Source organism: Eschrichtius robustus, chromosome 5, assembly GCF_028021215.1.
Source record: "Eschrichtius robustus isolate mEscRob2 chromosome 5, mEscRob2.pri, whole genome shotgun sequence".
Lineage (NCBI taxonomy): Eukaryota > Metazoa > Chordata > Mammalia > Artiodactyla > Eschrichtiidae > Eschrichtius > Eschrichtius robustus.
Genome location: NC_090828.1, coordinates 46,181,962 through 46,207,912, shown reverse-complemented (window position 1 = coordinate 46,207,912; position 25,951 = coordinate 46,181,962). Strand labels below are relative to the sequence as shown.

The 25,951-nt window shown below is 34.4% G+C and overlaps 1 protein-coding gene across 6 annotated transcripts in view; it reads left to right on the top strand.

Moving 5' to 3' along the window:
* GULP1 (GULP PTB domain containing engulfment adaptor 1) overlaps nt 1-25,951 on the top strand; it is a 257,106-nt gene that overhangs the window by 135,080 nt on the left and 96,075 nt on the right. For all 6 annotated transcript variants that reach the window (XM_068543865.1, XM_068543861.1, XM_068543864.1 and 3 more), the window contains exons 3-4: nt 17,627-17,701; nt 23,271-23,332. In XM_068543865.1, the coding sequence (XP_068399966.1) occupies nt 17,674-17,701; nt 23,271-23,332 (90 nt within the window). In that variant the 5' untranslated portion in view covers nt 17,627-17,673. The remainder of the gene's footprint in view (nt 1-17,626; nt 17,702-23,270; nt 23,333-25,951) is intronic.

Sequence of the window (25,951 nt, the reverse complement as noted above, 5' to 3'; positions counted from 1 at the left end):
ATTACATCAAGGCATTTCAAATCCACTGAAGCACTTGGTTTCTATGCAAGATAGAAATGTATGTCATAACATACAGTAAATTAAAGTTTTAATCTAAAAGCAAAGATAGATGGACCTCAATCTATGCTTTTAAATATTATGTTTAGAATACAATATTTCTCTAATGAGTAGAGTAAATTTAAAAAAATGAAAATGTGTAGAATTAAGATGAATGGTTTTGTAATTATTTGAGTATTTTTATAATTTTGGACCATTAAAAGTAAGTATACACACTACAATATTTAATATATTCTAATACTCACACTTAGCTTTCTAAGTAAAAGAAGGCTATGGACCAACCATTCTTGTTATTCCCAGACAAACTTGTTCTCTGTCTGGTTGTCACTAAATCTGAAGCTTATGCTTTCGTGACTCCTCTTTTTATATGTTAAGAATAACGAAAGGAAAGCAAGCACCAAATCCAGAAGCAAGTGTGTGTTTCTGCAGAGAAATCGCAAAATGAGGAGGCTTTTCACCTCCAGGTCACTGCACTGAAAGCAGAGCTAGCTGACCAGGTTGTGCCTGACAGCAGTTCTGTGATACAAAAATGCAAAATAAGGAGATGAACTCACATCACATGGTTCAAGTCTCCTTGTTAGATATTAAAAATGCCAAGGACTAGAAAGAGACTGTTCTTCCCTAACATATTTATAAACTTTTCAAACCCACCTTGCTTAAAAGTATTTTCTCATTTTATCTTCTGCAGTTCTCACCAACCAAGATTTTTATAGTCCAACTCCGAACTCTTCTACGCTTAAGTAGGTCATGTGGCTGAAACAAACATACACACAAAAACTCATATGCTGATTAGTCTGACTTTATGTTTAGACTGAAGTCCTCATCAGATCATTTCAAATGCCCAGAAATTCAACTGCTTTATCTCTTCAATTTGCTCTTTTCTTCAAGATGACTATTTTCTGACCCCTCTTCTCCTCTTCTTTTCCCTTCTTTAATCCTTACATCCCTTCATCTTCCTCACTCAGAGGTAAGAACCTGCTTTTTATTTAACTGATAAAATACATGCAATTAGATGAGAAATTCCATATTTTTCTCACCACTAAATCTACTGAACTACCAAGGATTTTTATATGTTCCAATGACTCAGCCTTCCTTTCTGTTATGAGTGAACTACCTCTCCTTTTATCTAAGGACAGTCACTTCATTTGTGGATTCAACCATATTCCTTTATGAATGCCTGTTCAAGGAATTTGTTCCTGCATTTATCCCTTCTCTTTTCTGTATCATCAATTTTCTCCCGTTAAAGATACTTTCCCATCAGCCCAAATACACATGCGGTAGTACCCAATTAATATCTATTCCTTGAGTTCGTCACCCTTAAGTCCTGCCTTATTTCTTGCTTCCCTTTATAGAAGAATTCCATGAGTTTCTCCACTTGCTTTCTCTACTCCCTCACTTCTTGTTCTCTCATGAACCAACACCAATCAAGCTGTCTTAGCCCCTTCACCCCTGAAACTACAATGCAAAAGTCACTGATAATCTCCATGTTGTGAAACCGATAGCCATTTTTCAGATTTCCCCTTTGTAGACATGTCAGTATTATTTAATCTCCTCTTAATGAAAATTTCTTCATTTGGATGCCAGAACTGCACAATTTCTTGGTTTTCATTTGACTTCAGGGGCTGTTTCTTAACCATCTCCCAGCTTAATCTTCTTATTCTGCCTAATTTATAAAATCTGGCATGCCCATGGGCTCAATTATCATTTCTCCATTTATACGCACTTCCTAGCTGACCTCATCATCTATAAACTGGTTTCTTCACAAATTATATTTCTACTTCTACCCTGCCTGCCAGTCCCAGACTCCTATATCTAACCATTCACTCAACTTCTTAGATGTCTAATAGATATTTCAGAACTAACATATCGGAAACAAGTCTTGAATTCCATTTTCAACCTTTGTTTCCCCAAGTGTCCCCTTCTCAATAAATGTACTATGATCTACTCAGCTAAAAAGAAAAAAGAAAGTTGTCCTTGAATTCCCTTTCTCTTACTTTCCGTATCCATCCATCAATTAGACTGGTTAGCTCTCTCTTTGAAATATAAATAAAAAAATATTGCAAAGGGTCTGAAGACATGACACAGTGGAAAAAGTAACCAGAATTTCAAAATCTTTGTGGCAAAAGTTAAAAGAGAAATCTGTAACTCTAATGATTTCCATCTCTTGGTGGAGTGAGGATGTTAATGATGCTCAAGAATTAGAAAGAACTGGGATTAAAGTAGAACAAAGAGCACAAGTGTAGGGAGTGGGAAGATGTTCCTGTTCCCCTGAGATAAGAGAGAAGGTGAAGAGAATAGGCAGAGATTGATGACTGGGTATTTGGATCTCAACCTTAAAGTGGGTAATCACCATTGCCCAATTGACTAATGGAGATAGAAGAAAAATGAGGGGGTATGAACGGGCTGACATCAATCATCTCAGTAAAGTAGGAGGCAAAGTTATCTCCTAGCATATGATTTGATGAGCGTAGAAAATAGCTGAAACAGCTGCTACAAGGTATCAAAGGACAAGGAATAAAAGGAACACTGAGTAGCCAGGAGGGCCCAGTCTAGATGCCTCCGTTGTATGGAAGGTAATTTTTTCCAATCTTAAATGAGCTTCAGTATTTTCCTGTACTGAAGGGCAGGGGCACTGACATCACCCCATAGATGTACCACAAGACTCCCTGTACCCTGGGTGACTGAATAAAGAAGAATGGCATGATAGTGCCAACCTTGTACCAAGATTTATATATTGATAGCAGGTGCAAGGTATTGAAATAATCATACTCCTTAGGGCTGTTCAAAGTCACTGTCTTTCCTCTGATTTGTTACCTTTTATGCCCATTTTTTATCCCTTCCCCCCTCTTCAGCATACTCAGTTGTTTCATGTACATATTTTTTTGTTTGTATTTATTCTTTTAAAATTGGTATTGTTTTGTAGATAAGCATTGTTTAATTTGGGGGTTATCTGGTTCACCGTCTTCTTTGTTGTAATCATCATTGTTTCTAAGATCCACTCATTTTGTTATGCGCACATTTAATCATCATTTTCAATTGACCATTCTACAGAGTACTCCTTGGTGTACCCCTGCCACATTTTGCCTGTCTCTTCTACTGGTGATAGACAATCAGAATGCCTCCAGCCCCTTACCACCTCAAACATTAATGAGATTTCTCACAGAAGTCCTTTGTGGACCTGTGAGAATTTCTTTGGGATGAATACTCAGGAACAGAGTTTCTGAGTTATAGGGTATGTGAACATTAAATTTGTTTAAGCACTATAGATTGTTCTTCAAATGAGCCACGCTATTTATAAATTGTCCCCATTAGTGCCTGAAGGTTCCTATATCCTAGTTTTCTTCAACTCTCCTTGCATGTTAGAATTACCAGGAGGGTTCTTTAAAAATATTAAAGTCAGGAGCCTATATTCTGATTGATATAGACAGAGTGAATTTTTGACATGTAATAGTTTTTAATCTTCCCAGGTGATTCTAATGAGCATGTAAATATGAGAACCATTGTTATAACCTCTCAACATCACCAATACTTGGCATTATACAATTTTCTAACTTTGCCAGTCAAATTAATATAAAGTAATATGGCTTAAATTTGAATTTTGGTGATTACTAATAAGTTTGAGCATCCATTTATATGCTTCTTAGCCTTTTGGGTTGTTCAACAAATTGGTAGTTCTTATTGTTTGTCCATTTTTTGGGGGGGGCGGTCACTGACTTTTTAAAATTGATTTTTAGGAAAGTCTTTGTATATTTTAGATATTACTTATTATCAGATTTAGAGAGAGAACATATCTTTTCTCAGAATTGTCATTTGTTGATTACCTCTTTCGTGGTTACCTTTTCTGAAATTAAATCTTTAATTATGATGTAATCAAATTTATTTCTATTTTTGCATATTTTTTTTCAAGAAATTCTTTTCTTGCTCTAGGTCAAAATGATATTCTTTTTGTATTTTCTTATATTTTATAGGCTTTTTTTCTTACTCATAAAGTTATTAACGCATTTGGATCCCAACTTTGTGTAGTGTTAGGGATTTTTTTTTTTCTCCCCTCCGTATGAGCCAAATTTCTGAATATCATCTGTTAAAGAGCATATCCTTGGATTTATGATGTCCTCTTAATCATATATTAAGATTCTACCCTTAATCAGAATTAAGATCCCATCTTTCAGGGATATTTATGAACTCTTTATTCCAATCCACTTCTTGGATTTCCTGCTAATGTTATTACTGTTTTTATTACAATAATTTTACAATATATATGTTTTTATATCACTTAGGATTTCTTTTTAAACTTTTTTAAAAGGGTAATTTAATTATTTCTAAACATTTATTATATCATATAAATATTAGAATAAGTTTAGACAGATGCTAAAACATATGGAGGAAATTTTATGTGGACATTTATATGGAAGAATACATAATTTTAGAATAAGTTTAAAGTAAATTACTCTAAGTTTTATACGCAATGCATTTTCACAAGTTACTAAATCCAGTTGGAAATTTTGATTATATGTTTTGGATATATAAATTATTTGGGAAATAATTGATATTTTTATAACATTAAGTTATGTTGTTCAGAGCAAGAAATATATCCATTTGTGTAAATTATCTTTGTTTATATACAAGTTTAAATTGTTTTCTCCATAGAAATCTTAAGAATTTTTAATATTAATTTCCAAGATACTTTATAGTTTTATTCCTATAGTGAATAATATTTCATTTTTGATCATGCTAGCTATTATAGGTATAGAGTAATACTATTCATTTTTGTAAGTTGATTTTGTATTTGGCAATTTTGCTGAACTCTCAGTATTAATTCTAATAGACATTCTGCAGACTTTAAAAGATGGGTAGTCATATCATCTGTAATTAATATTAGTTTTATCTCATCCCTTCCATTCATTACACTCATATCTTTTACTTTCCTGCTATGGCAGGAGAAAGTACGTTTGGTACCATGGTACCAGGTTTATTTTGCTCCCAGGCTTAAAAGTATCTTAATGTTCTCCATTAAGTGTGACAGATGGTGAAGATTACCAAGTGAAGAAGATTGTCATCCTTTCTAGTTTGTTAAGGGATATTTTTTTTCTTTTTTATTCTGTAAAAGTTTTTTCAAACTGAAAAAAGTTTCTTATGCATTTATGGAGTTAATTACATCTTTTCTCAATCAGCCTGTTGATGTGCTTAATTATATTGGCAAATCTTCTTATACTGAACAATCCTTGCATTCTTGGCATAAACCTCATATTATCATGATTATTATATTTTATTTATTTATTTTTTTTAGTTTTTTTTTTTTTTTTTTTTTTATGGGTGTGGACCATTTTTTAAGTCTTTATTGAACTTGTTACAATATTGCTTCTGTTTTATGTTTTGGTGTTTTGACCAAGATGCATGTGTGATCTTAGCTCCCAGACCAGGGATCAAACCTACACCCCTTGCGTTGGAAGGCAAAGTCTTCACCACTGGACTGCCAAGGAAGTCCCACATGATTATTTTAAATACACTATCTCACAGTAGCTGTGAAGAGTTGAATTGTGTCCTATCAAAATTCGTATGTTGAAATCCTAAGCACCCCCAGTACCAAAGAATACTAAAAAAGTACGTTTTCAGTGATAATAACTCTGAGGCATTGTTTGTCTTCAATGTAGTTATTACTCCCTCACATTATATTATATTATAGTTACTCCATATAATATTCATAGTTCAAAGTTCTTTTCTTTCAGAATACCTTGAAAATATTGCTTACTTATCTTTTTTGCGTCCTTTGTTACTGTTATGAAGTTTATTATTAATTTGGTGCTTCTTGCTCTTTAGGCAATCTATTTCTGCCTGCATGTACTTTATATTTTGTCTTGCATTTACTATTCTAAATTTTAGAATAGTATAAATATGTAAATAGTATAATATGCTTAAGTAAATAGTATAATATGCTTAAGTCTGAAACTTTCAATTTGACATTTTTCATAATCAATTTTAATTCTGTGAAAATTCACTTCATAATTTTTTTAAACTATATCTTTTCTCTCTCTTTTTATTTTTCTTTCTGGTATTCCCAGGATCTAGATTTTGGCACTTCTATTTCTATCCTCTAAGTCTCTCAGTATTTCTTTGATATATCCCTTCACTCTTTTCTGTAGTCCCCTAGGAGAGTTTCTCCATTTAATCTTTGTGCTCAGTAATTCATCTATAAATTTTACCTATTCTGCAACTTAGTCCATTTTTATGGCTTTTTACAATTTCAGACATTATATTTTCATACTAATATTTTCCATTTGGTTCACTTATTAATGACTTCTTACTCTTTTCTCACTTACAAATATTTCCTCCTTTGTCCTTAGGTAGATACTATCTTCATTTCCTTCTATTCTTAGAATGTTGTTTCTATGAAAAGTTTAACCTAGATAAAGAATATTTGCCTTATTAGAGTAAATTTTTTCTTCATGTTTTTGGTATTGGAACAATCACAGTGTTTGTTGGAGTCCAGTCTGAAAATATACATGGCTTTATCAAATTATTCATTAATTTATATTGTTTCAGCAAATATATTATTTCAATAGATTTCTTTGTTTAACAAAGGAAATAGTTCTTATGTCAGAGAATGATCATGGCTATTTTCATTATAAGCTTGTTTATAATGTTTTCTTTGATGAAAAGGTAAGTGCATTGTCTTTTTGCATAATTTATCACAATCCTGTGCTATATATGTAATAAGGTAAGATTGTAGCTTTGTTAATCGGATTACTGAACAATCTTAGAAATTTTCCTAACAAAATATCTTCAAATTAGTTGTACACTTTCAACAGATTTTGGGAGCTAAGATATATGTTGTATTACAATAAAATGTATATTGTTTTAGAAAACAATTTGTTAATTCACTTTGTAATTAAACAGATATTTACTCTGCGTATGAACTAGATGCTGCTAGGGATGCAAAAATAACAAAATTTTAAAAACTAAGATTCATTTACTTTTCTAGGATTGCAAAATGATTTTGCATTTCATTTGATGCTGAAATGAAAGCACCCATGAGTGCAAGAGAATGAGAGGGCTAGCTCCATTTGAGTAGATATATTCAAATGAAAGTTTGCAAATTAATTCAATGAAGTAGGTTGATGTTAGTTGCCAGAACTCCTTGTGAATATGATTAAATGGAGTGTCAAATAAAAACTAAATTCAGATTTAGATAAGGAGAGACCTTATTTGAAAAGATTACTGCAATAAGGGGAGTGGATGATTGTGGTAGGGAGAATATGCCAAGCATAGGATCAGCAAGCATCTCAAAGGCTAGGCAGAAAAGGGCTTTTCTCTTATAAGGAGGAGTAACCAAGGCTGGAAAGAATGGGATGTGGGTGGGAAGGTAGGATGAGCGAGGATGGTACAACTGGGGACAATAGACCAGAGAATGTTTTACTCCGAGGTCAGCCTCTTCTTAGAAGAGACTATGAAGGAAGGGTTGAGGCTGCTAGGCTGAGAGTGGGTCACAGGAGCCTGGGGGAAGGAGAGAAGCTTAGCTAAAATTTGGTCAAATCAAGGTAGCAGGTCTTTTGTCCAGATTGGTCAGTGGCACAAACACTTCAGCTAATCATTAATGAAGCAAAGAATGGGAATTTGGAGGGTCAAAGTCTGGCCTTGTCCTGGATAAACAGGGGAGTGCCCTGAATCTTATCTGAGTCATGTGGGGAAGGGTGGTTCTTTGTAGCAAGCCATTTCCAGAACACAGAGGGATGGGGGATTTCCTTAATCTTTGTTATTTTCCAGGGTCTCAGGGCTAGGGTAAAGTTCAACATGGTCAAGATGGTGATGAAGATAAAGAGATTTCTGAGGAGAAGTGTTTTGGCAGCTAGATGGGAAAGTCTGGTAGAAAGCCCACAGGAAGGAGACCAGCAGATTTAAGATTACCATAGTCCCACTAAAGTTAAAAATAGGAAGTTTTGATTGTAGTCGCAGAGGCAGAACGCATTATTAACTGTGGTCAAAGCAGTATTGCGTGTAGGCAAGTGTAGTGCCTCTAAGAGTTAACAGTAATGCCTCTAACAGTAAGGAAAGCATAATTTTCGAGTGGAAATATTTGGAGGCTCTGTTTTGGAGTATTAGATTTCCTGCCCATCAATTCCCTCCTAACGAAGCCACTAACGTTGTGAGATGCTCTAGATATCAGGTGAAAAGACATGAGAAGTTTCTTCCAGGGCTGATGTAAGAACTGGTAAAAGGAATAATTTCCCTCTGTCTCTCTATCTTAAAACTGTATAAAGTGATTAAAATGGCAAATCTATGCACATTTATAAATTCCTGATTGTTAGAATTTAATGTAAGGATAAAAACTGCTTACCATACAAAATGTCAAAAAAAAAGATCACATTAAAGCAAGACATTTAAATGAAAAAATCCTTTCAAGTGAAATACCCTAATAAAAGGCAGAAAATTTGAAACTGAAGTAAAAATTTTTATAATGTTGCTTTGTCTGTAGAGATCAACTGAATCTTAAAACAATATATATTTTACAAATTCTAGTCTTAAAATCCATTGTCTTGAGTCCTAGACTATAATAGCATTAATTGAGCAGTCAAGCTGTTTTATTCTAGTCTTTCAAAGGAATTCAGACAGTTTTGCCAAAGATAATGTTACCTCAGTAATGGGATCCCACAAGTTCTCACTCACAGTTAGATATCAAAGTGTTTGGTGAAATGACGAAAACAGCAGGTCTAAAAAGATATAATTCTTTTGTGTACTATCAAAATAAAAAAGAGAGACAGTGTATTGTTGTGAGTTTTAAAAAAGGGGAGAATGTTGAGTAGTATTTGTACAAAGAACTTCAAAGTCTAACCTTTAAAATGAAGCTAAACCTAGGTTACTTTTAGGTCCACATATAGGAGAGCCATGTGTATTCTTTTGTACATAATGTTTGTTTCAATACTTTGTCTTTAAAATATTTCTCTTAGCATAATTTATTTATTGTTGTGATTATTTCATTTTAGAGAAAGGTAACTGACCTCCCATTAAGAACATAAGATAACCCAGGGAGAGAAATAGTTCATTGATCATTGGATGAAGTTCTCATGAAAAATCTCGATCTAGTTATTGAAACACACTGCTACAAGCCTGCCCAAGTAAAGCTCAGGATTTTATAGACACCTGTGGAAGTATATTGGGATACTTATCATGCCCCAGGGATTGCTCAGGTGGTTTGAGATTTCCGCTACATCTCCTTCCCTGGAGCTTTCTCTCTTTTGGTTGAAAGGGCACAACCTTATTCTGGAGGGGGTGAGTGGCGGTGCCACCACCAGGCCGATACTCAGTCCCTGCACAGAGTTTTGTGGTATCCCAGCTTTGCCATAATTATTGCCCGGATACTACTGCACAATGCTTAGCTCTGGAAACGACTTTTGAATATACTTCATTCAAATCCTCTTACAATAGAAAATGTTATTGTTAGAATAAAGTGGTTCAAATTTCATAGCTTTCAGTAAGAATAGGCTGTATGTGCCTATTTTTCTTTCTGATTCATTGCAGCCTTTATTTTGACCTCACTCTTGGCATTGGAAGAAATTCAGGCCCTTTTTATTTTGTTCCATAGACCTGGTATTTCTGGACCTTATATGTCAAGGTTTTCTCATATATAAGCCATTCTGAAGAGTTGTACACATTATCAAGCGCTAAAGCTGTCCTTAGACCTTCCTCCCCTCGTAGTCAAGGGTGTTTTGCACAATAGTCTAGTTGGGAGCCTCGGGGAGGGCCAGTGGATGGCTCCCCGAAGGCGATTAGCAGTGTGGCTAGGCGCCCTCTGCCCCATTCAGCACGCGCCACACGTGCTCTGCCCTACAACCTGAAACCCTCCCCCCGCCTCACCTTTAGCCTTTGCCCATTTGGGAAGTGACTGTTCACATACACTCTGAAGCTGCCCCTGTGAGCGAAACAGCCATTCTGTGCTTCCTCCTCTCTCTTTCAGGGGTATCTACCTCTGTTATAGGGCTCGTCCCTATCCATAAAGCCCCATACCCATTCTCGCCTACCTGTCAAAGATGATAAGTTCCTTGAAGGCAGGGACCACGTGCTACTTATTTTTACTTTTCCACTCCTATAATGCTTGTCAAATAATGTGGCCTTGAAATGTATCTTTTGGAAGGGCGAAGGATTTTTTTATGAGTGTTAAGAGATACGGGTCAATATTATAAAAAAATGAAAATAACGATAAGCATTTATATCCCAAGGTAAGGCATTTCGGAAAACACTAATGCTGCTATTTCTTAGTAAATTATAAATATACAGCCTCTTAAACACGTATCATGTGACTTCTCCCTCCGTGAAATGTCTCAGTTTGTGCACTGGTTAGTTTTCTCGGCTGCACTTAGTAATGATCTACAAAAGCAAAGAGCCCTTTGCAAATTACAGTCCTACAATACAGTGAAGAAGACTATTATAAGATGTCTTACAATTGGGAGTTTTAAGCAGAGAACCTTTACAATAGACACTAATTAGATCCAGAAGAGTGTCAAAAATGAGCTGAGTTCTCCCAGGAGGATTTTGGGAGTTTCCTTAACCATGGCAAGCAATGAAGTTCCAACGGCTTTAGAGTATTTAGCAATGTGGAGGAGTTAATGCAGGATCTAAAATTGTCTGACATTATCTCAGGATTACCTTCCTGGATTATATATTCAAAAAGCACACAGAAGTTTTGAGAGTAAAAAAATGCATCTTATATGCATTCACATGAGAAAGAACTTTTTTTTTTTTAACTTCACCTAATTTACCATCCTGCAAAGAACTAAACCTAATGATTAGTCTTCATTATTTTAGCATCATCTCTGTTCTCTTAGTGAACAGGATTTTAAGGTGATGTATGACGTATTAATGTGAACCATGTTTTAATCAATATTGAGGGTTTTTTTTTCTTTTTACCTTGAAAGAATTCAAGGAAAATATGATATTAAATGTACTCATAAGGATAAAAATGAAATTCAGAGGCAGCTGCTTTACAGCTTTTAATATTCATACCATATAGAGTTTCTTTAGTCATAACAGTGTGACAATTTTTTGAAACAAGAGCTTGGGCAGCAGGTTGCAAAGCAGGAAACTGCCATTCATTAAAAAGTCACTCTAAACTTCTTCTAAACTAAATGATAAATATCTGTGGATTTCCTTTGGTAAATAGTTTTCAAACTTGGATATGCTGGATTTATTTTAAAAAAATGATTGTTGGCTTCAAGCTTGTTTTAAAATTAGGCCTAAAAAGGTTAAATTAATAGAGTAAATGAATACCAAGTGGCCTCATGGTGCTTTGTCAATGGGATTACTGATTTTTACTTAAAATTTGGGATTAAAAGAATTCATCTAATGGCATCTGCCATTAATGTTTATAATGTATTTAAAAATTTTTATTTGGAGGTTTAAAACCCCCAATTGGCTTTAAACTTGGAGTGGTAATATTTCAATACATTATGAATAATTTATGAATTATGAGTTTTTTCCTTGATCATGTTCAAATATTCCATTTGTATTTTGAATATAGCCAGACTTACTTACTTGTCTCTGGATCCTTAAGAAAGATAAAAGCAAAAATGCATATAATAGTTTTTTATAAAGAAATTCAAAATGGGCTTCAGGAAAAACAAAATCACTCTTACCTTTCCCCATATATAATTAGATTATCTGTTTCTTCTTGATCAAGCTTTGCTCTTCTTCATACTTTAAAGATATTGCTCCTCTGTCTTCTAGTTTGCAGGGTTTCAGATGTGAAAACTGCTGCTGTCCTAATCTTTGTTCCTCCGTACATGTCTTTTTTTCTGGCTGCTTTTTTAAGATTTTCTCTTTGTTCTTAAATTTGAGCAATTGGATTATGATGTGTCATGGTGTTGTTTTCTTTTTGTTTCTCATATTTGGGGTTTAAGCTTGTTGAATCTCTGGGTTTATATTTTTCATCAGTTGAAAAATTCTCAGCCTTTCTTTCTTCAAATAGTTTTCTAACTCTCTCGTCTCCTTCAGGGACTATTCAACCACTTGAGGCTTTTCCATAATTCAGTGATCCTCTGTCTCTCCCTCCCTCCCTCCCTCCCTCCTTCCTTCCTTCCTCCTTTCCTCCTTCCCTTCCTTTCTCCCTCCCTCCCTCCCTCTGTTTCTTCCTTCCTGCCTGCCAGCTAGACTCTTTCCTGTGTTGCATTATAATTTCTATGTCTGTGTCTTCAATTTCACTACTCTTTTCTTCTGCAATGTCTTACCTGCCATTAATCTCATATAGTATATTTTTTTATTTGATACACTGTGGTTTTCATTTCTAGAAGTTCTATTTGGGTGTTTTTTTGTATCTGTTTAATCTGTCTCCTAGCTTCTTGAGCATATGGAACATATCTAAATGTCCTTGCCTACCACTACCATCATCCAGGTCATTTGTAGATCAGTCTTGATTAATTTTTCTTCCCATTGTGGATTGTATTTTTCTGCTTCTTTGCATGTGATATATATATATATATATATATATATATATATATATATATATATAGCCATACACCCTCCCCACCCCACCCCCACACATACATTTTATTGCATACCAAGTATCGTGAATTTTACCATGTTGGGTGCTAATTAACCTTAAAATCTTTTTGAGCATAGTTTGGGATATAGAGAAGTTACTTGGAAATAGTTTGATTCTTTTGGGTCTTGTTTTTAAAGACTTGTCAGGGGAGGCCAAAGCAGCATTTATTCTAGCCTTAATTTTTCCCCACTGATAAGGTGAGACTCTTCCTAGTAATCTAATTGAAGTTCTGTGAATTCAAAATTTTCCTTCCTTGCTATTGGTTCTTGTGTGAGCTACAGGCACTGTTCTCTCTAAATTTTGTGAGTGGCTCTTTCCTCAGTCTTGGGTCATTATCAGTACTCAGTTCAATTGTAAGAAGGATTTTTTGCAGGTATCTTTAGTGCTTTCGGTAGAGTTCTTTCCTCTCCAGTGCTCTTGACTGCAAAATAGGCATCTTCATTTCACCACATTCTCAGCAATAGCTCCAAAACTCAGGGAGATTGCTGGGGTTCACCTGAGTTCCACCTCCCTGGACCATAGTCTGGAAACCTTCTCCATGCGTTAAGCCAGGGAAGTCTTACCTTATTTGTTTTTCATCTCTCATGGATCACTGTCCTTTGTTGCCTGATGTCTAATGTCTTAACAGTCATTGTTTCATACCTCTTGTTTCATTTTTTAGGTGTTTCAGATGGTAAGAGAAATAGAGCCTCTGTTACTCTGTCTTGGCCAGAAGCAAAAGTGTCTAAATAAATCTACATAGCTGAATTTAATATTTGGAAAGGTGTCAACATAAATTTCTGAGCAAGGTTTGGATTATTTATTGAATGATAGTGGTTCTTTTTTTTCCTTTAATACCATTGGGAAATCAGTGTATGTTTTCATACCATATAGCACTGTTAATCTTAAAGAGTTTTATATTTTAAAAACAGGATCATAAAAAGTATAGCACATGCAAATATGCACAGAGACACACAATATTCAATAGTCAATCCCGGGGAACGTGAAGTTGAATGAGTGTTGTCATATAACTGATGGCCATGTAAATTGTTACAACCCCTTTATGTTTAGTTAAAAAAAAAATAGAAAACCTAAATAGTAATACTTTATACCTAGTGATTTTTACTCTGGGATGCTATTTTATGGGAAAAATGAATAAAAGACAATTTTTATGTAAATTATTCCCTTCGTATATATTTAGCTAAAATTTAGAAATAATAGTTGTTTAATGACAGGGCAATGAGGCATCCATGTGTATATAGTCACCAAAACAACCTTTACGAAAAGTTTATCCAAGCAGAAAGATTTCTATTATATTGTAAATGGAAGTAAAATAGGTTTATATAGAACTTATATTTCTTAACTTATTAATGTGTTAAGTTGATAATGGCATATATCTTATTATGTAAACTGTAGAGTGCATTAAAATATGTATTTTTAAAAATTTATTTATTTATTTTATTTATTTTTGGCTGCGTTGGCTCTTCCTTTCTGCGTGCGTGCTTTCTCTAGTTGCGGAGAGCAGGGGCTACTCTTCGTTGCGGTGCGTGGGCTTCTCACTGCGTTGGCTTCTCTTGCTGTGGAGCAGGGGCTCTAGGCACGCGGGCGTCCGTAGTTGTGGCTTGTGGGCTCTAGAGCGCAGGCTCAGTAGTTGTGGTGCACGGGCTTCGTTGCTCCGCGGCATGTGGGAACTTCCCGGACTAGGGCTTGAACCCTTGTCCCCTGCATTGGCAGGTGGATTCTTAACCACTGCGCCACCAGGGAAGCCCAAAACATGTATTGTTATACATTAAACAAGTGTAAGTATATTGAATGCCGACTTAGTATCATGCACAGTACTATATACATGAGCATAGAGAGGGGAAGTAAGATCTGTTTTACAAAGAAGGGTAGAGTGCCATAGGATCAAATGAATAGGCTAAAGAATGGTGGTTGGAAAGTGAAATTATTGTTTTTTATTTATATTACAAGAATGGCTTATCTGATATTCATTGACATTTATATCTATACGTTTTGTGAGCAGGCAACAATCCTTCTGGTGTTTTAGAGTCATAGAATTGTACTGTTATTTTATACTCTCCTTATTTGGCCTACTGAACTTTATACACTTATTCTAAGGTTTATTATTTTTTGTCTGTACGTCCCCAAAGAGCTTATATTATATTGTTCTTAATTTAAAAAGCACAATATTATTTAATTTCATGGATTTTAAAATTATATAGTGTTAAATGCCTTTATATGTTATGGTCTGCTATTGTTGAAAATGTCTACCTAAAAGTGATGAGATTTGGGTAGTGAAGAGGCATACTGAATTTGATCTGCTGACTAATAGACATCATGGTATTGGTCTCTTTATTTTTCCAGAGAAGCTGGATCTTACATTTGGATACATTATATTCCTTTTCTGCTAGTTTTTGATCTTCACTTATTCCTTGAGGATATGATCAATTAATAATCACGTCTGTTAGGTTCTAGGTGAAGAGTAACTCTTGCGAGAATACAGAATATATTTTGTCCTTATTGTATTTCTTTGCATCTTGCAGAGTGCCTGGAACTGGAGATCAATAAATAATTTCTGAGTGAATGAATAAATTAATTGTAGAAAATGAAGTCATTTTTTTTCTTTAATTAATTAATTTATTTATTTATTTTTGGCTGTGTTGAGTCTTCGTTTCTGTACGAGGGCTTTCTCTAGTTGCGGCAAGCGGGGGCCACTCTTCATCACGGTGCGCGGGCCTCTCACTATCGCGGCCTCGCTTGTTGCGGAGCACAGGCTCCAGACGCGCAGGCTCAGTAGTTGTGGCTCACGGGCCTAGTTGCTTCGCGGCATGTGGGATCTTCCCAGACCAGAGCTTGAACCCGTGTCCCCTGCATTGGCAGGCAGATTCTCAACCAGTGCGCCACCAGGGAAGCCCAAAAATGAAGTCATTTTAATCGTTACATATATATATATATATATATATATATATATATAAAAAATAGTAATATCTTTCATACCATAGAAAATAAACCATGTTATATTGTTAATATACATGGAATAATTATCTTGGCATTCTAATTCGTAAAATGTATTCTCTACCTATCTTGTATTAATAGCATATATCATGAGAAGATGAGTAAAGTATGGGGTGAATAACAGATTGATATTATTGTGTCATTATCTAAGTCTACTAAACAATGCTGAGTAATATTTTATAATTCAATTAACTATTTTAATTTTTCTTTGGGAGTAGAAGTGCAAAGACAGAGATAGCAGTAATTTCACTGCAATAACAACTTTATGATAAAGATTAATTTCTCTGCTGTGCTTCAGTTGCTATGTAGATTTATGGAGAGTGTTACGGACTGAATGTTTGTGTCCCCTGCAAATTCATATGTTGAAGCCCTCTCCCCCAGAGTGCTGGTATTTGAAGATAGAGCCTTTAGGAGCTAATTAGGTTTAGATGAGGTCATGAAGGTGGGGCCCCAGTGATGGGATTAGTGTCCTCATGAGAACAAGAAGAGACAAGAGTGCCCTCTCTCTTTCTGTCATGTGAGGAGACAGCCAGAAGGTGGCTGTTTACAAGCCAGGAAGAAGGTCCTCATTAGAACCCTACCATGCTGGCACCCTAAAGTATGACTCTCAAACTTCCAGCCTCTAGAACTCTGAGGAATAAATTTCTGTTGTTTAAGCCACCCAGTTGATGGTATCTTGTTATGGCAGTCTGAGCAGACCAAAATAAAAATTGTTACTGAGAAGTAGGGTGCTGCTGTAACAAACACCTAAAAATGTGGAAACAGCTTTGGAATTGGGTAATGGGGGGAAGCTAGAAGAGTTTTGAAGTGCAGGCTAGAAGGAACCAAGAGTATTTTGAAGGGATTACTAAAGACGATTCTGGTGAGAGGAGAGCTGGAGAGGAAGTCTCCATCTTCTTAGAGAATACATAGATAATCATGAACAGAATGTTGGTAGAAATCTGAATGGTAAAGGCCATTCTGATAAGGTCTTGGAAAAGTGAAACATGTTTTTTGAACAACGGTGAAAAGGTGATCATTGTAATAAAGTGGCAAAAAACTTGGCCAGATTGTATTTGTGTTCTAGTGTTTTGTGGAGGGTAAAACTTGCAATCAATAAAATTGGATATTTAGCTGAGGGAATTTCTAAGCAAAATGTTGAAGGAGGGGCTTGGTTCCTTCTAATTGATTATAGTAAAATGTGAGAAGGAAATGAATTTGTTAAGCAAAAAGTAATCAGTACTTAAAGATTTGGAAAATTCTCAGCCAATCCATGTAGCAGACAACACCAAAGGTATGGCCAAACAGCCCTTTGATGTGATTAGTATCTGTGTGAATTACAGACCTAATCAGCTACTCTAGCAAAACACTGCCAGTTTCAACTGAAGAAGATGGAGATGGGATGAAATGAAGAAAAGCTTTTGGATTTCTTAGATCCCACAGGACAGGACCATACAGCTATTTGGCTGTGAATGTGCACTATTCTTCAAGACTAGGAATGAATGATCCTGAAGGTGACTCAGAGATCATCAAGGCTCCCTCCTTGGCTTCAGGGGTGGGGAGTGGGAGGTATGTCATTGCCTTGGTTTCAACAGATAGGAAGCAGCCGCCTGGAGCATCATGGGACACAGGGCTGCCAAGCATAGCCTGATTGGGGGGGCATGACCCCCATTTATATCAGAAGACTTCTGTTTATCCACCACTGCTGTTAATGATAACCCAAAACATTACCACACTTCTTGCCAACATGCTCAGGGAAAAGTTAACCTTCTTTATTATTAAATTTGAAGGTAAATATAATTAGTGAAAGATGTATAATAGGAAAAAAGACAAAAAAATTAAGGAACTTTGGAGGAATTTCATTTGATATATTGTTCTTGTCTGCTGTGCCACTCATAATATTGAGTACTTAACGTTTATTCTTACCCATTGTCCTTCAGGGTATTGTGAAATATTGTTTTTAAACATCTAGAAAATTTAAAAAGACTTTGTGATTAAAATAATTTACATAAAAGAGGTTGGTCAACATTCCTCTATTTATGCTTTACTATTTTCTTAATTTTATAGGATATAAAGTGTGACTGAACTGAACATCTATTTGGTTGTTCCTCATCATGAACCGTGCTTTTAGCAGGAAGAAAGGTAAGTGTGTCCATTAAAGACCTGGGAGTCATTTCAATATTACTGTGTAAATCAAGCAGAGATGTTAAGAAATCACTTTGTCCGATTAACAAACCATGTGACTCTAGAATGAAGTTAGAGTCGCAAAGAATAAAGTGATCTGACTTAGGAAGTTAGTCCTAACTTCACTTTTCATAGCCATAGTACTAAATTCCCTGAGCTTACATGGGCTATAGTGATTTAAATTCACTCGTGTGTGTGTGTGTGTGTGTGTGCATGCACTTCACTTTTTATTGAATAATGTATAAGGATTCATGATAGGTGAATTGATAGCAAGAGGCCAAACAAATTTGTTATCAATTTTAAAGTAGGAATTTAAAATAAGTATAACTATATCATAATTATCAGTACAGAAATTTTTTTAAGGGGCAGGAAAACATGGCATTTGGCAAAATATTTCTTGATACACTCATAGGAAAGATAGAAAAATTTGATAGTTTTATATAGTTCAGTAAAGTTAAAATAATGTATCCTTGCCATTCTAGAAGGAGTTCTCTAGTGGTGGGCACAGGGCTCTCTCCTGTTTAACATGCTGTCAATGACCTGGGAGAGAATACTTAAACGATGCCACTCAAGTTCTTAAGTGATTGAAAGTAGGAAGAGATAACTGATGTGGTAGGATTACAGGCATATGGGGGGGGGGGGAATGACTAGTTAGGTCATATTCCACACTGTAAACTTAATAAGATATTGTAAATTGCCAAACATGGGTCCAGAACCTCTAACACTTCTATACTTGTTTATATATCGTTATTATTTGGAAGCTGCACCTTAATTGCTGTGTGGGTAAAACATGGCTGAAGAATAAAGTCATCAGTGTGGTTATCAGAGGTTCCAGTTCATTTTCTAATGGATGAATAATGAACAGTCTTGAGCCAGGAAATAGATTGTTCTGTTCTACTCCATGCCATCAGGCATGGTGTGTTCTTGCTTTTAAGGATGAATTGACACACTGTAATATGCCTGGTTGAGAAAGGCTGAGACGACTTCAGGACTTTCAACCGTGCCACAGGAAGCACGGCTGAGAACCCTTCATGTGCTCTTGCAATTTTTGAAGACCTATGAATGTTTGAATGCTGTCATTTGGTCATGGAACTAACTTTAATAAAGGACAAATAGGTGTAAATTCTAAGGTCATTGATTAAATGTAGGAAAAAAATTCCAACAAAGTTGTGCCAAAGTATAATGGAATTATTCAAAGTATTACCTTTATTTTTTACTGAAATGAGAGGTGTTCAAACATTTGGATGTGGTACAGAGGATTAATGTATTCAGTAGGGATTTAGGTAATGTGAAGAACTTTCAGGCACTTTTCAACCCTGGGAAACTAGGAATTTATTATTTTACTTATTTTTCAGAATAAAAAGAAGGCAAAATGACATTTATTGTGGTCTGTAGCTTGCTTCTGATTTAAAACATATACCAAAAATAAAACCATGCTTCTTTTTATTCCCTTTACTAGTAAAAAATCTAGAAATAATTCTCTGATATGTAGAAGTATTTTTAATAAGACAATAAAAACCTTACATCACAACTCATCACTTTAAACACACTACCTTGTTTTTTAAAGACACTTCAATATCTTCGCTTCTTTTTATTTGCTTAGAATTCCCTTTCCCATGGTTTTAAAATTGAAACTTCACATTTCTAATTCACTCTTTATTTGAAGGGGATTTGGAGTGGTTTTTCACTGAGAAATCCCAAGTGTTGGATAGTATGAGTAACTGGCGATTGTATATTTGTCTCACTTGAAGACAGTGGGAGTACAACCATGAGGAAAATTAGAGTGATCTAGAGAATCAAGAAGCAGAAGCACTTGTTATTTCCTGCTTTGCTGCATTCTCTTTAAATTTCTTTTGATTCTCTTATTTTTCAAGTCTAGTGATTACATATCAGAAAATTATTGATCAATATTTCACTCCAGTTCAGTTAGAACCTGATGCCGGAAGTTCTACCTTAAGTTCACCAGTCACTTCACACTCTCTCATTTATTACAGTTGTTAAAAGAAAACTTCTTGGAGCCTGTGCTCCTAGTTTCAACCAGTAGCACTATTTGTTGAATTTTAATTTGAGATGCAAAACTGGAATTGTATCAGGGAATTCATATACTTGACCATCAGGAACTGTAATTATAGCCCTAGAGAATATATAATTCAAGTCATCTTTCCAATAACTAGCATCAACATACACTGTACTGTACTCTAAACAAAACAAGATCATCTTTTATCATTAAAAACTTATCTCTTATTTCATAGATATCCAATTTACTTGGTTATTACATGCAACCTTACTGAATCAGAAACCCAAGGAAAAGAGATTATCTTAGACCTAAACATAATTCTTTTTTTTTTTTTCTCTTTTTATTAAATCTCCCAATTAGTAATTTGGTATTCTTTGATTGAATTGTCCAGGCACTTCACTGATTTTCTTTGCAAATGCTTTAATGGTTATTAGAGCTGCTCACAGGGTCTGAAAAATACTGAATGTACTAGAATTGCATCATTTTGGACTATTTTGAAAAGCTCTGTAAAAATTATGTAACCCCAGATTCATAGATTAAATTTTAATGAATGTTTTATAGCTTCTTTCTTTCCCTATGTTAGCTTTCTTTTTGAATTTTTAAAATCTTATATTCTATTTATTATGTCAAAAATTAATCATTTAGTTAAAAAAGCATAAAACATAGCATATGAATAAATGTGACTAAATAATTCAACTAATTACACTTTATGTTCTTTAACTTATCAGTTGATATACTGATGAGTAGAAATAATCATAGTACAAAGCACTTAAATTTCAATAGTATTTAAATATTTTCCTTTTCATGAAAATTTTATTCAAATGCATCCATTCATCCATCAATATTTAGTTTTAAATTAATATGTTCAAAGTAGGTTTTTTCACTATGCTAAGCTCTGGTGATACAAGAATAATGAAGTTTACTGCATCTTTCTAGATGAACTCTTAATCTAAATACATTTGAATACCTAGATTTATTGACCCAGTAGTCAGAGTGGTTTGACAGCTGTCAAATATTTTTGAAATGTTGGCCTTTCCTTTTATGTGAATGTTCACTATTAAGTCAGTGATTATAGTTTAATATCAAGAAAGGGAACACATTCTAGAGTGTCTATGTTCCTGTTTCTTCACCAATTCTATGTATCCAATATCTTTTGTGGGTCCATATAGTGACCAAAGACCATCATCTGTACCCTTTCTTCAAGGTCAGCCACATCTGTATGAGTTAACATATAGTTTTGTTCTGTCAGTTTTTTCTTTTGCCAAAGTATAAATTAGAATGACATTAAGGACTTATTTTGGAAATCCTTCAGGTTCAATAAGTGTATTACCTATACTAGAGGTATGTAATGAACAACCATTAAATCGTCAGCACTTGGTGTGTGGATGTGGATTTTTTGTCATTGTAGTAACTGCAGCTTATCCGCTGGTAATTTAGCATTGTGATTATTTTAGTCTTTCACCAATAACAGCTAGATATACCGAACCTCTTTCTAGGTTACTGCAATACGAGACTATAACAAAGGCAGTGTCATGAGTTTTCGAATAATAGTGGTTTAGAGGAGAAAACAGTTATCCCTCTGCTTCATCACTCTGCTTCAGGATTGGAATGAACCATCGTATTCAAACTTTAGTTAGACTTTGCATCCTCCTGAACTATGCTGTGTGTCTTGGAAAAGGAGACATGAGAAGAATTGAGTTAAGGGGTAAAAAAAAAGGAACTAGATATCTTTTTAGGTTTTCTGAAGGCAGGTCTTTGATGTTTTTATTATCTTGGTATACAGTATTGTGGTAAATTTATTTTAATATACAAGAGCAAGACTATATTCCACATCTAAGTACAAATTATTCTTGAATTAATCATATCACTATCCAGTAGCAATCATAAAGAGAAAACTATAGTTAAAATGAAAATCTATACAAGAAATAAGAGTTATACATTATTGTCAATGTCAGTATGTCAATACCGCTTTTTGAAGCCTAGGATGTATTGCTTCTCAAAATATTTCACCCAAGTACGGCTGTCACATATCCACTTCAGTAATCAGAAATAGCCCTAAAATTCATCATGGGCACAGGATTTTATTGATCCCTCATGTTTTGTCTTAGAAATTCTTGTGAATATTGCACTGCACCCCATAAACATATTTAACATATAGTGCATTATCCTTTGAATGGTTTAAAATAATTAAAATTCCAGGAATATATGCCATTTTCTCTATGTCTTCACATTCCCCCAGTTTGAGAACATATTAATTATACCGAACTAGTTTCTGTTAACATCATTTTTAAATGTTCTGAATTGAATGTTGAAAATGCTTTGTTAGTAATCTGATATTTTCTTTTAGTGTGTACTTATTTAATATTTTTCATGGTAAAATATATGTCTGATTTTATTCTATTTATAATATTGATTCTAAATTTTTAAATTCCCATTAGGAGTAAAATAGTCACAAAACTCCACTTAAGAAGACATAACATATTTGAAGATTGAGAAGTTTTACTACAGACAAATGCAGTTTGTGAAAAATCAGCAAATTTGATTTGTGTAAACATTAGCATGTTTTGCTTTTTCCCTGCTTATTTGTTCCACAAAATATTTTTGGAAGATATGTGGAATATGTAAATCAAATTCAAAAATTGAATGAAAATTTTATTTTCTATTTCTATCAATAATATACAATACAAATTACTTTCGATATCTTCTATTTTTTTTTTAACATCTTTACTGGAGTATAATTGCTTTACAATCTTCTATTCTTTTAGTTACTTTTATTTCTATTATTCTATTACACTAATTTAAATAGTGTAATAATTTCAAATTACTGCATTTAAGATTATTTATATCCAAAACTCCTGATAGTGGACCCTCAATCAGTGTTTCTCTAAATTGAGGCTAAAAAATTATCCTAATATTATATTAATTTTTAAATGAATTTAGTAGATTGTTTCATTTCAGCTTTATATAAATGCAGTTGTTAGTTTAATGTTAGAATTTCCCGTTACTAAATAGTTAATTCTTGATACTGAGGAATAGTAACAGTCATGAGAAAAGAGCAGATTACTATTTATTGAAAAGGGAATTAAGAAAAATAACCTGTTATTCATGAGAATATCAAATGAAATAAGAAAAATAACACATAATTATTCACATAATTGATATAATTACTCATAGCCCAACTGGTTTTTTTTAATATTCTTTAAAAATTCAAAATTGTTTTCGTATTAGAAAGCTTTTAAAAGGAAAAGACTTTTATATTAAGGAAAGAATCCTTATTACTTTAGTAATAATTAGTAATAATTAGTATTAGTAATAATTAGTAATAATTAGTAATCCTAATTACTTTGTGGTTACATTGTTCATATATCTGACTAGTTATTATTTCTCATTTTAGCAAAACTATCTCAGAATTAGAAGTGCTCCCATCCATATCAGACTCCTTTCAAATGCATGAATATGACACCCTTAGAACCTGTGATTTAATTTAACACTGTGTATTCTTCATTGCAGACAAAACATGGATGCATACGCCAGAGGCTTTATCAAAACATTACATTCCTTATAATGCAAAGGTAAAATAGTTCATATGATGTTATTGAATTTTATTTTGCTATAGTATATTGCTAATTTATTTATTTTTTTAATTTAACATCTTTATTGGAGTATAATTGCTTTAGAATGTTGTGTTAGTTTCTGCTGTATAACAAAGTGAACCAGCTATATGTATACATATATCACCATATCCCCTCCCTCTTGCGTCTCCCTCCCACCCTCCCTATCTCACCCCTCTAGTCACAAAGCACCGAGCTGATCTCCCTCTGCATTGCAGCTGCTTCCCACTAGCTATCTATTTTACATTTGGTAGTGTATATATGTCAATCCTACTCTCTCAATTCATCCCATCTTACCCATCCCCTTCCCCATGTCCGCAAGTCAGTTCTCTATGTCTGCATCTTTATTCCTGTCCTGCCCCTAGGTTCTTCAGAAACTTTTTTTTTTTTTTTTCAGATTACATATATATGTGTTAGCATATGGTATTTGTTTTTCTCTTTTTGACTTACTTCATTATGTATGACAGACTCTAGGTCCATCCACCTCACTACAAATAACTCAATTTCATTTCATTTTATGGTTGAGTAGTATTCCACTTTCTTTATCCATTCATCTGTTGATGGACACTTAGGTTGGTTCCATGTCCTGGCTATTGTAGATACTGCTTCAATAAACACTGTGGTACATGACTCTTTTTGAATTATGGTTTTCTCAGGGTATATGCCCAGTAGTGGGATTGCTGGGTCATATGGTAGTTTTATTTTTAGTTTCTCAAGGAACCTCCATACTGTTCTCCATGGTGACTCTATCAATGTACAATCCCACCAACAGTGCAAGAGGGTTCTCTTTTATCCACACCCTCTCCAGCATTTATTGTTTGTAGAGTTTTTGATGGTGGCGTGTGAGGTGTGAGGTGATACCTCGTAGTTTTGATTTGCATTTCTCTAATGATTAGTGACATTGAGCATCCTTTCATGTGTTGGCAATCTGTATATGTTCTTTGGAGAAATGTCTATTTAGGTCTTTTACCCATTTTTGGATTGGGTCGTTTGTTTTTTGATATTGAACTGCATGAGCTGCTTGTATATTTTGGAGATTAATCCTTTGTCAGTTGCTTCGTTTGCAAATATTTTCTCCCATTCTGAGGGTTTTCTTTTCGTCTTGTTTACGGTTTCCTTTGCTGTGCAAAAGCTTTTAAGTTTCATTAGGTCCCATTTATTTCTTTTTGTTTTTATTTCCGTTTCTCTGGGAAGTGGGTCAAAAAGGATCTTGCTGTGATTTATGTCATAGAGTGTTCTGCCTATGTTTTCCTCTAACAGTTTTATAGTGTCTGGCCACATTTAGGTCTTTAATCCATTTTGAGTTTATTTTTGGGTATGGTGTTAGGAAGTATGCTAATTTCATTCTTTTACATGTAGCTGTCCAGTTTTCCCAGCACAACTTTTTGAAGAGGCTGTCTTTTCTCCATTGTATATTCTTGCCCCCTTTATCAAAGATGAGGTGACCATATGTGCATGGGTTTATCTCTGGGCTTTCTATCCTGTTCCATTGATCTATATTTCTGTTTTTGTGCCAGTACCATACTGTCTTGATTACTGTAGCTTTGTAGTATAGTCTGAGGTCAGGGAGCCTGATTCCTCCAGCTCCGTCTTTCTTTCTCAAGATTGCTTTGGCTATTCTGGGCCTTTTGTGTTTCCATACACATTGTGAAATTTTTTGCTGTTGTTCTGTGAAAAATGACATTGGTAGTTTGATAGGGATTGCATTAAAAGAGTAGATTGCTTTGGGTAGTATAGTCATTTTCACAATGTAGATTCTTCCAATCCAAGAACGTGGTATATCTCTCCATCTCTTTGCATCATCTTTAATTTCTTTCATCGGTGTCTTATAGTTTTCTGAGTACAGGTCTTTTACCTCCTTAGTTAGGTTTATTCCTAGATATTTTATTCTTTTTGTTGCAGTCGTAAATGGGAGTGTTTTCTTAATTTCTCTTTCAGATTTTTCATCATTAGTGTATAGGAATGCAAGAGATTTCTGTACACTAATTTTGTATCCTGCTACTTTACCAAATTCATTGATTAGCTCTAATAGTCTTCTGGTAGCAGCTTTAGGATTCTCTATGTATAGTATCATGTCATCTGCAAACAGTGACAGTTTTACTTCTTTTTTTCAGATTTTTAAATTTCTTTTTCTTCTCTGATTGCTGTGGCAAAAACTTCCAAAACTATGTTGAATAATACGGGTGAGAGTGGGCAATCTTGTCTTGTTCCTGATCTTAGAGGAAATGGTTTCAGTTTTTCACCACTGAGAACAATGTTGTCTGTGGGTTTGTCATATATGGCCTTTATTATATTGGGGTAAGTTCCCTCTGCCTACTTTCTGGAGAGTTTTTATCATAAATGGGTGTTGAATTTTGTCAAAAGCTTTTTCTGCATCTATTGAGATTATCATATGGTTTTTTATCCTTCAATTTGTTAATATGGTGTATCACATGAATTGATTTCCGTATATTGAAGAATCCTTGCATTCCTAGGATAAACCCCACTTGATCATGGTGTATGATCCTTTTAATGTGCTGTTGGATTTTGTTTGCTAGTATTTTGTTGAGGACTTTTGCATCTATGTTTATCAGTGATATT